The 18,211-nt window shown below is 49.5% G+C and overlaps 1 protein-coding gene across 3 annotated transcripts; it reads right to left on the reverse strand.

Annotated features, from left to right (window-relative positions):
* Positions 1 to 872: 872 nt before the first annotated feature.
* Positions 873 to 18,150, reverse strand: RPAP1 (RNA polymerase II associated protein 1). 3 transcript variants are annotated; one of them, XM_057488707.1, is made up of 25 exons: positions 17,960 to 18,150; positions 15,659 to 15,915; positions 15,222 to 15,370; positions 14,858 to 14,947; positions 14,286 to 14,406; positions 13,474 to 13,695; positions 12,485 to 12,622; positions 11,327 to 11,442; positions 10,959 to 11,057; positions 9,986 to 10,087; positions 9,591 to 9,758; positions 9,173 to 9,349; positions 8,917 to 9,051; positions 8,648 to 8,818; positions 7,982 to 8,139; positions 7,399 to 7,557; positions 7,049 to 7,250; positions 6,529 to 6,638; positions 6,084 to 6,279; positions 5,732 to 5,884; positions 5,347 to 5,489; positions 4,003 to 4,759; positions 1,691 to 1,867; positions 1,500 to 1,559; positions 873 to 1,395 (listed from the first exon to the last, which is right to left on the reverse strand). In XM_057488707.1, the coding sequence occupies exons 2-25, from the start codon at positions 15,837 to 15,839 to the stop codon at positions 1,246 to 1,248; spliced, it is 4,134 nt and encodes a 1,377-aa protein (XP_057344690.1). In that variant the 5' UTR covers positions 15,840 to 15,915; positions 17,960 to 18,150; the 3' UTR covers positions 873 to 1,245. The 3 variants fall into 3 exon arrangements, with proteins under 3 accessions (XP_057344690.1, XP_036779682.2, XP_036779684.2); XM_036923787.2 differs by having other exon boundaries at positions 12,443 to 12,622; XM_036923789.2 differs by lacking the exon at positions 9,591 to 9,758 and having other exon boundaries at positions 12,443 to 12,622.
* Positions 18,151 to 18,211: the final 61 nt, after the last annotated feature.

An 18,211-nucleotide genomic window follows, 5' to 3' on the forward strand; every position in this document is an offset into this window, starting at 1 on the left:
CACACTCTGGTGACCTGCAAATGCAATGGTAAGTATTTCCACACAGAAAATGACACTAAGAAAACTTAAATATTAGAATTCAGACAAAAGAACCACCTGGACACTCTACCAAGAGAGATGAACCAATGAACCACTTTACACTTTGACCTGCAACCCTGCAGTTGGGACCTACCACCAATAAAGCCCACAGCAGAGGGGTATTGTAGGACAGTGCTACAGACTGAAGGTTGCTTGCTGCCAAATTTGCTGAAACCTAATCCCCAGTGTGAGGGTGTCTGGCGGGGGCCTCTGGGAAGTGATTAGGTCATGAGGGTTTCCTCACATGTGCAACAGGATTAGTACCCTCGTAAAGAGACTCAGAGAGCTCCTATGTCTCTTTTGCCATGTGAGGAAATGGGCCCTCACCAGACACCAAATGTGCCAGCAGATCTTGGTCTTCCTAGCTTCCAGAACCATAATAAATAAATTTCTGTTGTTTATAAACCACCCAGTCTGTGGTATTCTGTTATGGCAGCCCAAACAGATTAAGACAGCTGCCACACACGTCTGATTTTCGGCTTCTTTATGTCTCAGTATAGCAGTTGATGGAAAGAGACCATAAGGAGATAAGACGCTGACCTCACAAAGGACACTCCAAGTGGACTGCTGAGAGAGCCTTTCCAGAAGTACCCCATTCCAAAGAGCATTGCCCTGGCCTGGATCCACTCCAGACTGGGACCCACATTTTCACTGTCCCAGACATGGACTCCATTTTCACATCCCACTTGATTCTTCCTCCATCTCTCTCCCAGTAGTCCCGCTTCTCCCCCTGGGATAACCCATCTCTTAGTAACAATCCTTAACTAATATGTCTGAAATGAGACCAAATCAGATACCCAGGAGATATTTTTTTTTAATTTCAGTGCAAGCTTCATTCAGTGCAGAGCATTCATACACCATGGCCTGGGGCAGGAGGAGGAGAGGAAGGGAACAGTGGTGTACTTAGTGTGTCTCGATCTCAAGACAGGGTAAATAGCTAAGTCACCCTTCACTCCCAGCACAGACCCTCAGAAGCTCCAGATACCAGAATATAATGGTAGGGCTCATTCTACTCCAAAAAATTGCAAACAGCCTGCTCCCAGGAAGACAAGCCTTCTGCTCCTGTCTCCTGCCCTCCCTTAGAGACACAAAGCCCTTCTGCCTAGCCTGGCATCTGCTGGTGAGCCCGAGGAGAATGTATCCATCTTTTCCTTTGTAGCAGCTATACTAGGTCTCTGATACCCCCTTTTGGATCATCCCTGAGGTCAGTCTCTGGAGGAACTGCTGACGCAGAGGAGGCAACTGGGGATATAGTTCAAAGCCCTCTGGGAGGGCAGAATTAGGAAGTTTATAGTGGAGGAGATGCTGCCGGAGACCCTGCAGAGGAAAGAAACTTTATTAAGTGGGTAGTGAGATCCTATTGAGAACTTTGTCTCCAAGACCCACTCTTCTTCCACCCTCCATGATGTTCCCTGCCCTACCTCATCTGCCAGCAGCCAAGTTTTCTGCAGCATGCTTCTGCCAGCAGCTTTCACCTCATCCTAGTGGCAGAACAGGGAGAGGTGGCACTGGGAGAAGGGCCTCGCCTGGCCCTTGCCTCCTCCTCAGCTGACCCACAGGCAGCTCAACTGCAGGCTCCCTTCCTCCCCCTGGAGAAGGGGATGTAACTTACTGAGCTCTTTGGGTCCTGGGAGAAGATGAAGCTATTGACATGAGCCACAGCCACAGCATAGAGCACAGGGCACCAGTGCAGACGGAGTGCACCAGTAACCAGGGCCCGGAAGTAGAGCTGAAGGAGGGCCAGGTTATCTTCGGGAGGCCCTGTGTAGCACTCCAGGGACACAGGCAACTGTGACAGACAAAATAAGACATGCTGAGTGAGGGTAGGATGTGTGTTACTGACAACAGAGTGGATGGCTGATGGTCACATGAACCAGATCATCAGGGCAGAGGTCTGGTCCTGAATGGACATTGGTCTCTATCACAAGGATGAAAGTTAAATACTAAAAAGCTGGAGAGTATAGGTATCTGGGAAACTGAGCAGCAGCTGTGAATTTCTACTGCCTACTGTTGTTTGTTTTATTTAGTTAAGATGAAAATTTTCAAAATGTCATGTTCAACTGCTCAGTTATATTATCAAACCTTTCAAAAGTTTATTTTCTGAACAACCAGTAATTTTCTTTCTAAAAATTATTCTTAATTCCATGCAAAAATGATTAGAATGGAAATAAGATAAAGTTTGTTAAATGGTATTTATATCAGTGCTACTTAAAATAGCAAAAAATCACAAATAACTTTCATGCCCAAGGGGTCTGATAAAAAAATTTATTGTTATTACATAAGAATAAAAAGTTGATTTCTTAGAATATTAATGATGTGGGAAATGCTTATTATGCAATGGTGAAGAAAACATGAAGTTATCCCACTTTTATAAAAAAATATATGCACATAAAGAAAACTAGAAAAACATAAGTCAAAATCAAAATGGTTACCACTGGGCAGTGAGATTATGGGATGAATATGATCTTTCTAATTCTTAAAAATATTTTATACTTAGCTTTTAGTTTCTTATGTAAATATATTTTATATACATAGATTAACTGCATTTATATATTAAAACATTTATATTTTAAGTTACCAGAATAACTTATAAAGAAAATAAAAAACCAAGTCTTAAAACAGCAACTCTTTCAGCTTATAAATTTAACTCCTTAAGAACAAAACAGGAGCAGAATCACAGAACCCAAGAATGGACTAACAGTTACCAAAGGGAAAGGGACTGGGGAGGATGGGAGGGAAGGGAGGGGTAAGGGCGGGAAAAAAGAAAGGGGGCATTACAGTTAGTATGTATAATGTGGGGGGGGCATGGGGAGGGCTGTGCAACACAGAGAAGTAGTGATTCTACAGCATCTTACTATGCTGATGGACAGTGACTGTAATGGGGTTTGTGGGGGGGACTTATGAAGGGGGGACCCTAGTAAACATAATGTTCTTCATGTAATTGTAGATTAATGATAAAAAAAAAATTTAACTCCCTAAGCTAGAGGGTATTATGCTCTATGAAATAAGCCAGGAGGAAAAAGACAAGTACCAAATGATTTCACTCATTTGTGGAATATAATGATGAAGCAAAACTGAAGAAACAAAACAGCAGCAGACTCACAGACTCCAAGAAGGGACTAGTGGTTACCAAAGGGGAGAGATGGGGAGGGAGGGAGAAGGGGATTGAGGGGTATTATGATTAGTACATATAGTGTGTGGGGTCACAGGGAAGACAGTGTAGCACAGAGAAGACAAGTAATGACTCTGTGGCATGTTACTACACTGATGGACAGTGACTTTAATGGGGTTTAGGGGGGGACTTGAAGATATGGGTGAATGTAGTGACCACATTGTTTTTCATGTGAAACCTTTGTAAGAGTGTATATCAATGACACCTTAATAACAACAAAAAAAATTTAACTCCTTAGCCTAAAATCTGAGGCCCTCTAAGACTTAACTGGCCTTGTCTTCAACAGTTTCCCAAACTGAAATCTGTTCTAGATTCCTCCCTCCTCCCACCCACCTACTCTACCATATTCCTCACTACCTGGAGCTTCTGCTTCTGCTGTTCCACTAGGTACATTCTGTCTTTCCTTTTCAACAATCCAAATTCTACCCAATCTTTAGTGCTCAGGTCTCCCTGCTTCTTCCTCAAAATATTCTCCTTAAGGGAAATCCCCTTTGATTTTTCCCTTCTTTGAATCCTGACTTAACACCTAGAATCTGAATAATTTAGGAGCCATGCCTTGTTAATAAGAACAAATACCTAATATAATGCCAGACACCAAGTTAAACCCTTTCCATGGCTTCTCTTAATCTCCTCAAAGCCCCCCCAGAAATAAAATAAGGAACCTGAGGCCCACCAAAACTCCCCAGTGCTTAGAATTGCCCATGGGGCCCGAATAGGATGCCCTTGGTAGGCTCTGTGAGTGGAAAAAGTACCTGGGGTAGAGGCAGGCCCAGAGCTCGCAAGGCTCCCACGTGCTCCCCAAAGAGGGCAAGGCGCAGAGTGACACTGAAGCGACGCTGCAGGGGAAGGAGAACCAGAGCTCCAAAGAGGTGGTCTCCAAAAGAGACAGCCTCGAAATGCTCGAGGAAGTTGGCATAGAGGTCAGGAAAAGATGTCAGGCCAGGAAGTGGGCAATCCAGGTTGAGGTTTGGCAGGACTTCAGGCTGGCAGAGCCGAGCCAGGAGGGCTGCCACCAGATGTTGTATTGGGGTCTCCCGGAACAGTTCACCGTCCACCAGGAACACACACATGAGCCGTGCCAGGCGGGCAGCAGGAGGCACAGCCCAGAGGGCCTGGGGGCGCCAGCTCTCCAGGAGTAGCACCCACTGCAGGGCCCGCATGGCTGTGCCCACGGCATCAGCAGGAGGGAGCCCCGAGGGGGTGTTTGAGGCCTGGTGGTAGAGATGAACCAAAGGCAGGAAAGGCCAGTCGGTGGGCAGCAGTGGTTCCTTGGGAACAGGGAGCAGCAGGGCTGGGACTCTCTGTAGCTGCCCTCGAGGCAGGGCCTGAGAGGCTAGCAGGCTGGCTTGGTTTAGTGAGCAGTGGGTCAGGTAGCAGCCGCGGATGCTGGGGAGGTCCTGGCAGGCCTGAGCCAGTAGGACTCCTCGCCCATACCTAAGATCCCTGCCACTCCCCAAGGAGAGCTGGTCAGAGAAGTCGGCTGCCTCTGGACCCCCTGATGCTCCTTCCCTGTAACACAGCCCAAAAGTAAAAAATGAGGGCTGGAACCACACACCCAGAGGGCCATGCAGCTTTCCAGGGCTTCCCAGAAGTTCCTAAGTCCAATCCTGTGCCTTCCTTGTTCCCGTAATAATCTTCCATGTAGTGTGTGTAGCAGTTAAGAGGATGGACACTAGAGAGCTGCCCAGGTGCAAGTTTCCAGAATTTCTCTGTGCTTTAGTTTCCTCATAGTAAAATGGGGATAACAATAATACCCATCTCATGGTACTGGTAAAATACTTAAAATACAGACTTTTAAGGGAATACGAGATACAGAGTTAGTGCTTAGTAACCAACCAAATAACTATTATATGTTGTATAGCTAGTTTACATACCACTTTTGAGCCATACATCACACTGAAGTCTCACAGTTCTCTTAGTGTGGGTACCCTCATCTGGCCTTACTGATTAGGAAGTGGAAGCTCAGAGAGCTAAGCATAATCCATGGAAGAAAGAATTAAACCTAGGTTCTCCTGGCTCCAAATTCAGGGCTGCTCTGTCAATAACCACAGAAGCCTGTCAAAGGGCTGAGTCGATACCATCATGACCGGCCTTACGGGAGGAACTCCAGCCGGAATACACAGCTCCGCAGCAGCTCATGGGCGAGGTGCTCACTTCCAGGCAGCAGCCGGCTCAGCAGGGCCAAGGCCATGCCATGATGGAGGGCAGCTCTGGTGGCTGGTACTGGCCGGAATGTTGCCTGTGGACAGAAAAGCAGGGGTGGAGTGGGGGAGGCAGAGGGAGTGAGAGGGGACCAAGCAAAGAGAAGTGAGGAAGAGGATATAAGCAAAGAGGATATGTGCTGCAGGGCAAAGATCCTGGGCATGTCTGGAGGAAAAATAGGAACTGCATGGCCTGCCAGAAGCAGCACAAGTTCCAGAGAAGCAGAATGGGGATGGGGGTGTGGGTGGATAGAGGTATGGGGGGTTTGGGGACACCCACCACTCTCTGGGCCAGGGTGAGTGCCAGGTACTGCAGGTGGTACTCATGGCGCAGGGCCCATGCAGAAAAGGGTGTGAGTTGTGGGGTAGCCACGGGAGCCACACATTGGAGGAAGTAGTTCTGGAGTCCTGGGGCAGCCAATACGACAGCCAGCTGAGGAAAAACAAGCTTGTTCCAATCTGGAAGGTGACTGATCTCTTCTGGGGTCCCCCAGGTGGCTGCCCGCTCCCCAAACTCACATAAATACGTGCAGGCAGAGGAGACCTCCCTTCCCAAGGGGTACCCCCGCTTCTTTCTGACCCCTGCTATTTTGGCCCCCTGCCTAGCCCTTAACCAGGCACTTAGGACTCACCTGGTCACATAGGCCCTTGTGGATCTGGGCCAGGGTGTTGAAAAGAGAGAGGAGGGCAGTGAGGAACGGGAAGGGTGAGGCTGAGCCAGGTAAACTGAAAGGGTGATGTCCTCCTGTGCAGCCCAGTGACACAAGGCTGGGTACAGCTTCAGGGACTGGAGCGCAGGACTCTGGGTTACAGAGCAGAGAGCAGCGCCTGGAGGCAGAATGAAGAAGCTGAGGGGAGTTTTGGCCTGATGTGTGTAAGGCTGCAAAAGAGCTGCTTGGTCTACGACCAAGGCCAGCCAGGTCTTAGAGCCCCCAACTGCTGCCTGCTAGGGATTCAGGTTTCCCTTGGGCTGAGGGGTTCCACTTGGGCTGGACGAGGGAGCTAGACCCAGGGAACCCACAAAGAGAGAAGCTCCTCCTCCTTCCTCCCCACCCCAACTGCACACACAGTACATACCCAAGGGAATCCCACAGGCTGCCCAGAGTGGGCTGGCTCAGCAGGGGCAGCAGCAGGTCCTCTGACAGGCGCTCCATGTCCTGAAGCCAATCCCCTGGGCACGAGCTTGGCTAGAGGAGCAAGGGCTCACTGAGCAGACATGAGGACACCCATTCTCCCAGGGCCTGTGTACCCAGGCCAGGCCCATGATTCTGAGAGCCCAGGAGGAGGCAGCGTTTCAGGGCTTCTGCCTTTTGACCTTTCTGGAGGGAGAGAAGACCCCACAGGTCCTGAGGGCGTAAAGGGGCAGGGCAGCTGGGCCGCTGCTTGGGGTTCTCTGATCCCCCCAGCACGGCTCTTTGGCAGCTCCAATGGATATGGAGGTGGACAGAGGAAGAAAAGTAAGAGAGAAAAGGTAGAGAGGAGGAAATGGTGAGAATGGGGAGGCAGGAGTGGAGAGGTAGAGACAGAGAGGGAGAAAAGGGGTGCAGTGTTAAGCGGGAGGCAGGGCCTGGTGGGAAGCAGGCAGGGCAACACTCACCTGCTGGCTCCAAGCCTGGTAGTAGGCGTCCAGGAAGAGAAGGCAGGCAGTAGGCACTGGGCCCAGAGCATTCCACGTCTCAGGTCTGGGCAGTGACTTCAAGGTCTGTCTTAGACATGGCTCCACGAGAGGCTGGAGCCCAGACACCTGCGTCCAAGTGATCAAGGGAGGGGTGGCCAACAGACTGGCTTCAGCGGAATCACTACAGGAGTGCCAGAGGGGTCACAGTGAGGATCTGGCTGCCCAGATCCTCCGTATGCTCTGGCCACCCTCTCTCTGTGGAGGAGCATTACCACTTGTCCCAGAGCTCAGGGAAGAATGTCCCTGCCGCAGTGCAGGCTACAATGTACCTGCCAGGTTCAGGGGTGGTGCTGCCAGCTGCCAGGGTCAGATGGGTGAGGAGAGTAAGCAACGAGGCTATCCGCTGTATGGCCAGAGGCTGAGGTGGGTGGGTGCTGAGCTCCCTGGGCAGAGCCTGCAGGGCATGCATCAGCACTGGGTACAGCTCCCTGAGGGAGGACAGTGTACAAAGGGAGACGGAGATATAATGCCCGCCCCAGAGATCTGTAGTCTGATTAAGGAGGATCAGGAGGGGAGGCGCCAGGGCTTGGTACTCTTGGAGGGTTTCAAGGGGGAAGGCAGGCTGGGGCTGAAGAGAAGGAGGCAGCCCTCAAGGCTTCTGCCAAACAGAGAATTTAAACCTGATTTCACCAAGATACTAGTGCTTTGTGTACAGAATGCAGTTAACCCAGTTTTGTTCTACTCTCCCCTGGGTGGTCTGACCTCCAAGCCTTCTTCATTCCTCCCCAAATCCCCTCTTCCTCATTATCAGCTTCCCTCCAATCTTGAAACTTTGATCAAGGCTGTCATCAGCTTAGGCCAGAGTGCCAAACTGGAGGGGTCTACAAGGGAGCCTACACTATTTCTCCTCACCTGTAAAGGTCACCGCCCTGACCATAGGAGGCGGCCACAACCCACAGACGTAAGGCCTCCGTGCTCAGGGTCTCAGCTTCCTCTGGGGGTAAGGCCAGTTCCTGGGGGGCCTCAGCAATAAAGCGGCACAGGCGGCTCCCAAGATCAAAGCTGCTCAACTGAGGGAGGGCAGAGTCTGGGGATCAGGGTCATCTGGGAGTCCCAAGTAGACTCAGGTTCTCTCACTATGGAGACTGGCTCAACTCAGCCCTGTCCCAGGCCCCTCTGGTGCCACAAGGTCATGACTCTGGGCCAGGCTGAAACCACTTTAACCACCCCTCCCTCCCACCTCCTTCCCTACTCCCCTCCTTTTCAGCAAGCCCTTGCTGGGCACCTTTCCTGGGCTACTTGGCTAAGGGTGATGAGTGCCCATCTGGATGTGGCACTTCTGGTCTGGGTTCAGGGAGCGGGGAGCCCTCCCTTCACATAATAAGAGCAGAGCAGGCCTAAAGAAAGCAATAGGCTCCAGGTGATTAGGTTCCAGCCTGGTGATCTCTGCTGCATTTCCAACAAATTTGATCAGAGACCAAGAGGAAGATGGCATGAGCAGGCCACCCGGAGTCCAGAGAACTAGTCCCCAACCCAGTACTGTCTGAGGCCCCGCCCCCTGCCCTGCATCCTGCTCACCAGCCGGGCAGCAATATTCCTACCAGCCGAGGCCAGGACACGAAGTAGTTTCATGGCAGTAGCACAGGGCACTTTGTGTAGACTGTGGGTAGGCTCCACCCCCATGGGGGACCAGCTGGTCGGGAGGAATTCTCGAACCACAGTATCTATCAGCCGAGGGCACTCTAGGACCTGTGAGGGACAGAAGGAGAAGGGAGGTAGGAGGCTGGCTGGAGTCAAGACCAGGCCCAGTCTGGCTCTTTGCCTGTTCTTCATCTTCTCCTTCTCACCCTTGTAGCCGACTCCAGGGAATGCCGGGCCACGCGGACGAGCACAGCCAGGATGTCAAGGACCACAGAAGGTCCCGGGCAGGTCACCTCCAGCACATAGCGCAGCCGAGGCAGCAGGTTAGTGGCCAGAAGCCCCTGGGGATCAGAGATAAATCCTCGGCCAAATGCACCTGGGCCCTAGGCTTTGATGATCCCTTACCCAACATGTGCTTGCCCTCGAGGTCATGGACAGGTGCAGCTGTCCTGGCATCTTTACCTTGATGACGTCATGTCGGGCCAGGTCAGATGGAGGCTGGTCTCCTTCCTCAGAGCTCTTCCTTTTTGCCTTTTCTCCTGGGGATTCCTCATCCTCGTCCTCCCTGTCCTCCTGGCTGGGCATCAGAGGGAACACCAAAGCTCCACGGTACCAGGAGAAAGTGCTATCGAGGACCTCCTGCCAGAGAGAAGAGAATCAGGGAAGAGGTGGTCAGGCCAGAAAATGGGTCCAGGAGTAGAGAGAAGAAACCATCCACAAAAAACAGCAAGGCAAGGCTCCTGTGCTTTGGGAACTTTAGAAGAGGGTGATGCCACCAGCCCATCCTTTGCTTGGCCTGGCAACGCCTTCACAATGACAGCATGCCCAGCAGGAGTGGTGGGACCCTGACACCTTGAAACCATTGCTATTCCTGTTGTACCTCATCTCCAGGAGCCACGAGTAGAGCCCGGAGAGCCTGGATGGCAGCTGCGATGACCCCATCCACTTTGTCATCCAGGGAAAAGCGCAGCAGGAAGAGGAAACCGGCATCCAAAAGGAGGCGCAAGACACTGCCTGCTAGCCGGTCCCCAAACTCACCAGCCTGGGCCTTGGAAGCAGGAGGATAAAACCTTGCTGAAGATGCTGAACTTACAGAGTCTCTGTCCTAAACCTTCCCTTGCCCATCTATGACCCTGGATTTGTCCTGTTCCCAGTCTGACTCACAGACAGCTGGTGTACGGGCTAGTGGGCCAGAGTGAAAAGGGTGGGAGGTGGGAAAGTCTAAGTTGGGGGGTGCGGTGGGGACAGGCAGAACCAGGCCAGCAGACCACTCACCCTGCCGACGACCTGGGCCAACACATGCAGTGCCAGCACTCTCTGCTGGAACACCTGGCTGCGTGTCAGGTGGAACAGCTCCTGCAGGGAGTATCCTGCTCTCTGGGGAAGGGACAAGAAATCAGAAGGAGCTAAGACCCCAGGGCAGCACCTCCAACAAATACACAGCAACCCTCTATTTCCCAGGCATGGCGTGGGGAAGATAAAGAAAGTAGGAATCCCCTGCTCTCCATGGATCCTCAAATTGGCAAAGAAGGTAAGATTTGCACACAAGTAACCATGGTGTAAGGTTGGGAGGAATGTGGTAATTGGTGTTTAATTTGCAACCAGAGAACAGGGGACAGAGAAGGGGCATCTGGAAAAGTGATGTGGTCTCAGTGGATGGGGAGAGCTTCCATGGCCTGGCAAGGAACAAAGGGTAAAGGCAGTCCCCAGAGTGGGCTTCAGGAACTGAGCCCAGGAGGTGCTTGAGCACAGAGCGCATGTGGGCAGCAGACTGGAGCAGCAGGAGTGAGGGAGGCAGAGCTGAAGCGCCAGTAGGGAAAGGCTGTGGAGGGACTATCTTGCCTGGCTAAGGAGCCAAGACCTTATTCTGTGAGCAGAGGGGAGCCAGGAAACTTTTCGAGGCAAAGTTTGGTCTGAGTTGGGCCAGAGGGCATCAGTATGGCAGCTCTGTGAGGGATGGAATGGTGTGGTGGGGAGAGTGGCAGATGTGGCAATTGAGCAGACAAGGAGGAGCAAGGCTCTCATCTCACAAGGGGAGGAGACATAACCAGCAAGTTCTGGCAAATGACAGGAATGAGAGGCAACGAAGAGAAAGACTTTGCGCCTGAGAACCTGAATTGGCAGCAAGGCCATGAACTGGGATGGGGTACAAAGGTCATCCAAGGCAACTGACCAGAAGTTCTTTTCTACAAGGTTGTTAGAAGCACTTTCAAGAGCTGCCCAGTCCTCCCAGAGCCCCGTATCTCACCTCTGCCTCCTCTCCATGGTGGTGCAGGCCCAGATGGGTAGGTAGGTCCACATCGGGGTCTAGGAGCTCTCCCTGAAGACTGAATCGGGCCTGCATCCTCTGATGGGAAGAGAAAGAGGAATATGGGAGCAGCAGTAACTTCTCCACACGCATGCCTCAGCTCAAACCCCAGGCCTCTCAGGACTTATGTCCCGACTACCTCTAACCGGAAAGGGGGCTCCTCTGGCCTTAGGGTCCAGGCAGGGTGATGGGAGAGGAAAGATGTTTCTCTAGCTCAGGGAAAGAAAAGGGCCTGAGTTCTGGGCGCAAGAGCCATAGCCCTACTCCTGCCCTGCTCTGTTCCTTATAGGCCAGCCGGCTCTCCTCACCTCCTGTGTCTGCTGCCGCCGGAGTGGGGGTAGGTCTTGAGTCCAGTGGAGCTTCTCCAGCTCAACAGTGTCCATATGCAGCCATTCTCTGTTGGGGGTCACAGGCAGCGCCACAGCTGGGAAGAAGGAAGCAGAGTAGTATCCCCTAAGGGGCTCAGCTCACTGATCCACCGGGGTCCCAGCCACCTTTGCCTAAGGATCAGGCAGCCTTGGCCTTCAGCTATGGCTAAATGGCATGGTCTTGGGGTTGGAACTCCTGGAAACTGGGCAAAGGTCTCAGATATGGCAGAATACCCAGTCCTGTGCTCTAGACCACTGCTGATCCCAAAGATTTATTGGAAGAGGAAAGAGGAAAAGGAGGAGGTAAGGAAGAGAAGATGAAGGGTGCAGAGGAGGGAGGACCATGTGTATCAGGGAAAACATACTTCTCCACTGCCTGGTACCAACCTTCTAAAGGAGCAGGGGAGTGGGGCCGGTGAAGGGATACGCTGTACTACTTCAGCAGAGCAAGAAAACAGACACACACCCTTATCGTCCTCCTCCTGCCTTGCCCCAACCCCCAACCTGCCCAGCTGGCCTGGAGCTCCTCCAGGGGCAGGAGGTTCCTGGCTCTCATAATTTGATTTCTTCTTTTATTAATCACTAATAAAATAATCCAGGTCCTGGGAAATGAGTGCTCCCACCGGCCTCTCTGTTGCAGGCCTGGCATGTTTAGAAGACCTGCGTCATACTCTTCTGTCACTGCCCTGGCCCTGCTGTCTTCTGCCCCACAGTAACAGCACAGGCAGAAAATTGTGGGATGGACGGAACCAGAGCAGAGGCAGCTACTGCAAAGGCAGTGGGGAGATGGTCTGCAGGGGGCGGGGGCCATTCAGCATCCCACCCTACTGCCTCTTACCAGGGAAGGGGGAGGAGCAGCACAAACAGGACAAGAAAACAGGAAGCATGTGCAGGAAGACTATACACGTCAGCAAATGAAGACTAATTTCCAAGCAATAATGAGGATTAATGTTAGATGTCCAGGACAGAGAAGATTCTCTCTTTCCCATCTTTCATAAGAAGGGATATTTTCTTCAAACTTTTACTCCTCAAAACATGTCCCCACCTCCTCCGAACCTGGGGCTCCTGGCTCCAGCTCATCTTCCTGCCTAGGCTTACTGGGTGAAGTTGGCACAATGGGTTCCCTCCCAGTGATCTTGACAGAGGGTTCTTGTGGCCACTGCTCCTCCATGGCCTTCTCTCCTGCTTGCTTGTGCATGTGACTGGAAGATCTCAAGAAGGCGACCAAGCTGGGGTCTAGAGAAGAGGGCAGACAGGAGAGTTGGTGGGGTCAGATCCTCCCAGCCTTCCACAGACTTGAAACCTGCTGAATACTGCCTGCCTATGGGAGCGAAGGCCAAGACAAGCCACTTCCCAGCCCTGGCCTGATCCCCTTGGGCTCTCTGAGGGCCTCCATAACCCATACCTGTCACTGGGACTTGTGTGCCTACCCTTCTCTCTACCCTTCACAGTCCCCTGACCCAGGTTTATGCCAGTTCATATACTTGGCTCCAGGCCCAAAGTGGCTGTGGAATAAGTGAATGAATGTTGACTTGGCCCAAAGAGAGGGCATTTAGGTGAACAATTTCTCTTACTTTCAGTTAATTTACTTATGCACAAGTATTCATTAAAAACCTAACATATGCTATGCTCTATATAGGTGTTAGATACACAGTTTGGAACAAGACTGACTTGGTGCTACTGTTTTAGGGAACAGAAACTAGGAGGGAGGTGTAATAGAGTACAGCATGCTATAGAGTATACTGTAGCTGTACTAATACAGTGTATATTATATGAGAATAGTCTAACATACAGAGTACAGTGGTTAAGAGCAGGGCCTGTGAAACCAGACAGACCTGGATTTACATCTCATTCATGTTCCTTGTCAGTTGTGTGACCTGGGGGAGAATTTCTTAAAGTTTTGAGCCTCAGTTTTTTTCCATAAGTAAATGGTTAGTACCACTTACTTCACAGAAACAGTTTAAGGACAGAATGAAATAATTCATTAAAGTACTCAGCACAAGGCCTGGCACTCACAGTAAGCCTTCCTCAAAAAGTGGCAGTGCCTTCCTAGCCTGGTCTTGGCAGGAAAGCCAGGCACCCCATACCAAGCTGAGCCAGAAGACGCTGCTGTTCCTGCAGGATGTCCTCAGGAGCCAGGGCTTGCAGTCTTGCTATATTCTCTTCATGGATGGTCTGGGCTTCTTGCTCGGCCTCCTGGCCCCTGAGCCCTTTCCCTGTGACCAGATGGGGTCCCTGGAATCTGTGGCTACTCCGCGGAAGCTGAGAGCCCTGCTCTTTAGGCACGAGTGCCTCCCGGGTCACAGCACCTAGAAGAAGTGTACAATCAGTTTCAACGCCTCACCCCAGCTGGATCTTCTGGCCCTCTTTCCTAAGCCCATGAGCCGTGGAGACAGAGGTCCCAGAGCTTTTCCAGACACAGAGTAGAGACTTCCTAAGAGATTAGTTTGGGGTGCTGTCCTTTCCATTCATTCTTCCCCTCGGATTTCGGATTTATGAGAGAAGGTTCCCCTTAGAAACATCCTTTCTGACTCTTCTGTTGGCTATCCAGCTATCTTCTCCCTTCAGGGGCTTGCCCCAGCTTTTCTACTAGTAATTTGCATCATTAAAGGAATCTTGACCTATCTCTTTATTTTATAGTCTCTGTCAGACACTTCTCTCTCCTACCTTTCTCCTAAGGGTAAGTGATGACCTACCTTCTCCCTGCAGCTAAGACGTGGACCCAAGCCACCCACACTCAGAAATACTCTTAAGTAGGGATATGCAACAGCTTCCTCTTTAGATAGCTCAAATGTACTTTATATTTGAGGCAGGGAATACATATACCCAACTATGTATATGACTCTATGATCGTGTATTACAAAAAGGCCAAGCCTAAGCCTCTTCAACCCCAGCTCACCCTCTGGTGGGTCCAGAGCAGATACAACTTCTCTAAGTGGTGGAACCCTGGCTTCGCACAGCCTCCTTGCTGCTATTTCCTGGGCAAAGATGCTTCTCTTACCAGATGTTGCTGTGTTCCCCTATGGGGCAAAAAAAAAAAACCCAGGTGACTGATGCTCATTAACCCATTCCCTTTTCAATTTCTTTATATGAAGGTTACTGGAACAAAGAAATAAAAGGGACTTTTTTAATCTCCAAAGGTCACGACCCCTCAGAAAAAGAAGGGTTCTATAAGAACACAGGTATGAATTCTGATGGACTTGCGTTGGCTTTCCAGCTCTTCTATCTATTAGATGTGTGGTGCTGGACAAACTACTTAACCACTTATCATTTCAGGGTCTCAGTTTCCTTACCTGAAAAATAGGTATAATAATATCAACCTTACACAGTTGTAATAAGGATTAAGTGATTAGGTGCTGCTGCTTTAACAATGGCATTGGTTGACATTTATTAAGATTACCACCTGGGGAAGATGTACTATGGGGCTCACTTGCCTGTCCCCTAAGCGCCATCCAAGTTTACCCCTTCTACCTGTCTCTCCTGTGAACGATGGAATACAGGAGGGAAAGCAACACCACTGGGCACAGGCAGATTCACAGACACTGAACCTGTATCTCGTTCCTGTAGCAACAAAGCACAAAGCAGTGAAGATACTGAGACTTCCCCACTGGACCCTACCCCACCAGCCCTAGTTCTGTATGACGAGTCACATCCTAGGGAGTCATGAACCAACCATGCTTCCTAGGGCTCAGTGATACTAAACCAGCCCCCAACCTGACTGCAGGGGGATGAAGTCCCTTCCTCAATCACCCTCCACTCATAAGGCTCACCATCCCCACCTAATAATCCTTGCTACCCTAGGAGGCCTCATCTCACTCAGCCAGCTGAGACGCACAATAATCTTAGTCAAGACAGCAGTGATGTGCTGATCATGCCTGTTCAGCCTCTCTTCAGGGTCCTCATGTTCAGGAAGGGGACAGCCAGGGCTGGGCCTGGCTCTCTTCTGGGGAGCAGGAACCAAAGCTGGGGGCAAATCTGGGAGATCTGAGAAAGAAAAAACCCATTTGTGAGGATACTTGTACCTTCCCAACAGAGAGAAGGCTGGGGGAAGCCAAAGACAGACAGCTGTTGTGGGTCCCTGGCTCAAGCTGTGTCCCCTTGCCAACAACCTCTTTGAGCCTCACTGTCTTCATATGCAAAATGGCACTGCAGCAACAGAGGCTGTGCAGTTTCTGAAATAATGATGGGGCAGAATCTAGCCACATCAGGAAGAGAGAGGGGACCCTGAGGCTGAACTCTCTGCTCGTCTGCCTCACACCCATAGCCACTCACTGTCCAACATCACCACATCCCGGTGATCCTGCTGTGGGGGCTGGTCCAGGTTAGCATCACCACTTCTCCTACTTCCTTTCTTCACCAACTGTACTGCTGGGGCTGCACCAGCTGCTAGAAACTGACTCTGGAAACGTAGCAGGTCAACCTCGGACTCCCCTGGCTGTGGTCTCGAAAGCATCTTGACACTCCAGCTGCCTCTCCAGTGCAACTCTTTTCAGCACGGCTTTGATGTGGGAATTCCCTCCCACTCACCCCTGAAAGCAATAAAGATGACAGGTTCTCTACAACTGAATCATGCTTCTCTTTATTGTACATCAGAGAAGACTTTTTTTCTTAGGTCCACATCAACTCGTTCTTGTTCACTCATACCTTATTGAAATTCCCTATTTAACCCTCCCTAATATTATCAGCCTAGCAATGATATTTACTTCTTAACCTAGGTTGCTTACAATTTGTGGATGATAAAAACTCTCAAGAAGGTCTTCTGCTGTAGCAGGAATGAGAGAAATGGCTCCAGACTGCAGTTTGTGCAGTTAAAAACTAGCATTTCTAATCAATATGTAATTCGGACACAACCAACAGGTGCCTTTCTACACTGGAGTGTGCAGCTGTTGTTCTTTCCATCCTGGAGAAGAATAATTACATACAAGAGATTTTGCTTCGCCCTCTTCAAGCTTTATGCTCTTTCCAGCTTCAGCATGGTGCTCAAATTTGCCTCAGCAAGGAACACCTTCTGAAAAATGGATTATATGCTAAGCCCATGCCAAAGAACAAACGCAAACTCAGGAAAATGGAACTGTTATGAACAGTGTTAAAATTTAGTACAATTGTTCTATGGTGCTAATTACGGTGTCTTCAGCTGACATTACCAAATTAAGTTTTCTTACAATTTAAGTCTGTGGGTTTTGACTATCTCTTTTAAAGTATGAGAGTTACATACTAAACTTGCCCAGAAGAAGGAGGTAAACCAAAAAGTCATAGGAGCAAACAAAAACAATTTCACTGACCTAGAAAAAAGCAAGATTTTATACTGTATTTGTTTTTAAAAATGTGTCTGTAGTGCATTTTTTTCAAATCCATAATTTGAAATGTCATTAGTTGTTGAGTTGGGTAGGAAGTTGCTAGTTTATACAAAGAAGAAAATTGTTGTGCCTGATTGGGACAGTATTGTTTCCATTAATGTTTATAAATAATTAGGTATGGACCTGAAATAGAGGATCCTTACATCGATTTATAGTCTTGTACATAAACTTTATAGTTTGAAATAAACATCAAAAGGAAATAATGATTATCAAGTAGCTTAGATTGAAGTTAATCAATTTCATACAATAGTATAGGCATACCTCAGAAATACTGCGGGTTTGTTTCCAGATCATGGCAATAAAGTGAATATAGCAATACAGTGAATTAAATGAACTTTTTGGTTCCCCAGTGCATTTAAAAATTTTGTTTCCACTGTACTTTATCAAGTGTGCAATAGCATTTTGTCTAAAAAAATTGACATACCTTAATTAAAATACTTGATTTCCAATGTAACCATCATCTGAGCTTTCAGTAAGTGGTAAAACTCATCACAGATCATTATAACAAATATATTTGAAAAAATTTTAAATGTTGCAGAAATTACCAAAACATAACATAGAGACACAAAGTGAATAAATGCTAAATGCTGTTGGAAAAAGGCACTGATAGATTTGTTTGATGCAGGGTTGCCACAAGCCTTCAATTTGTAAAAAACAGTGTCTTTGAAACCCCAAAAAGTGAAGCACAACAAAACGCGATATGCCTATATAACAATAAGGAAACTAAATATTCTTTGGGGACTAAACTTGAACTCAGCTAATGTAAAAAAAAAAAAAAAATTTAAGAACAACCACAGTGGACCCAAGGAAAATGCCATCAGGAATCAGGCAGATAAATGTATTCTATCAGGGAGTAGTGATTCTGTATTAAACGAGAGAACATGTCTGGCCTGAAGGCATTCAAATTATTAAAAAACCTTTGGCCATAAAAGACAAATATATAAAAATCATTTGTATTTCTATATATTAGCAAAGAACAATCAGAAAATGAAATAAAGAAACCAGTTCCACTTACAAAAGCATCAAAAACAATAAAATACTAAGGAAGATATTTCACCAAAGAAATACGAAACTTGTACACCGACGGGCCCCACAACTTGCCCCTAAGGCTCTACGGTCGCGGGCGCTTCTGGACCACCCGCGTCAGCAAAGAGAAACCACGAAGTCTCAGCCTATGCTACCCGCGGATGGAGGGCCGTGCCAGGAATCTACGCACCGAAGAAGCTGCGGCTGCTCCTGTGTAGACCAAAGACATTCGGGTAGATTTTGACAAAGGAACTTGACACCTTGCGCCGGAGCCTTCCGTCGGGGTCTCCCCAAGGCCTTCCCGCCAGCCAAGCACGCCCACCTTCCCTACGACTACCTGGGCGCCGCCATCTTGCCCCACAGGGGCTGCGCTTCCGCCGGCAGATCTGAGTTTCCGCCCCGCAGCCTGGCCCCGCCTCTTCCGGGCCTGGCTCCGCCCAGA

Source organism: Manis pentadactyla, chromosome 11 (assembly GCF_030020395.1).
Source record: "Manis pentadactyla isolate mManPen7 chromosome 11, mManPen7.hap1, whole genome shotgun sequence".
NCBI lineage: Eukaryota > Metazoa > Chordata > Mammalia > Pholidota > Manidae > Manis > Manis pentadactyla.

Bases quoted from the DNA above. Each gene is read 5' to 3' on its own strand.
- RPAP1 (XM_036923787.2), bottom strand. From the start codon at position 15,839: ATGCTTTCGAGACCACAGCCAGGGGAGTCCGAGGTTGACCTGCTACGT. The intron at 14,948-15,221 runs GTGCGTCTCAGC...TTGTTGCTACAG, and splicing joins CTGTCTTGACTAAGATTATT to GAACGAGATACAGGTTCAGT. The intron at 8,140-8,647 runs GTGAGCAGGATG...GCCCTCCCTCAG, and splicing joins GGAATATTGCTGCCCGGCTG to TTGAGCAGCTTTGATCTTGG.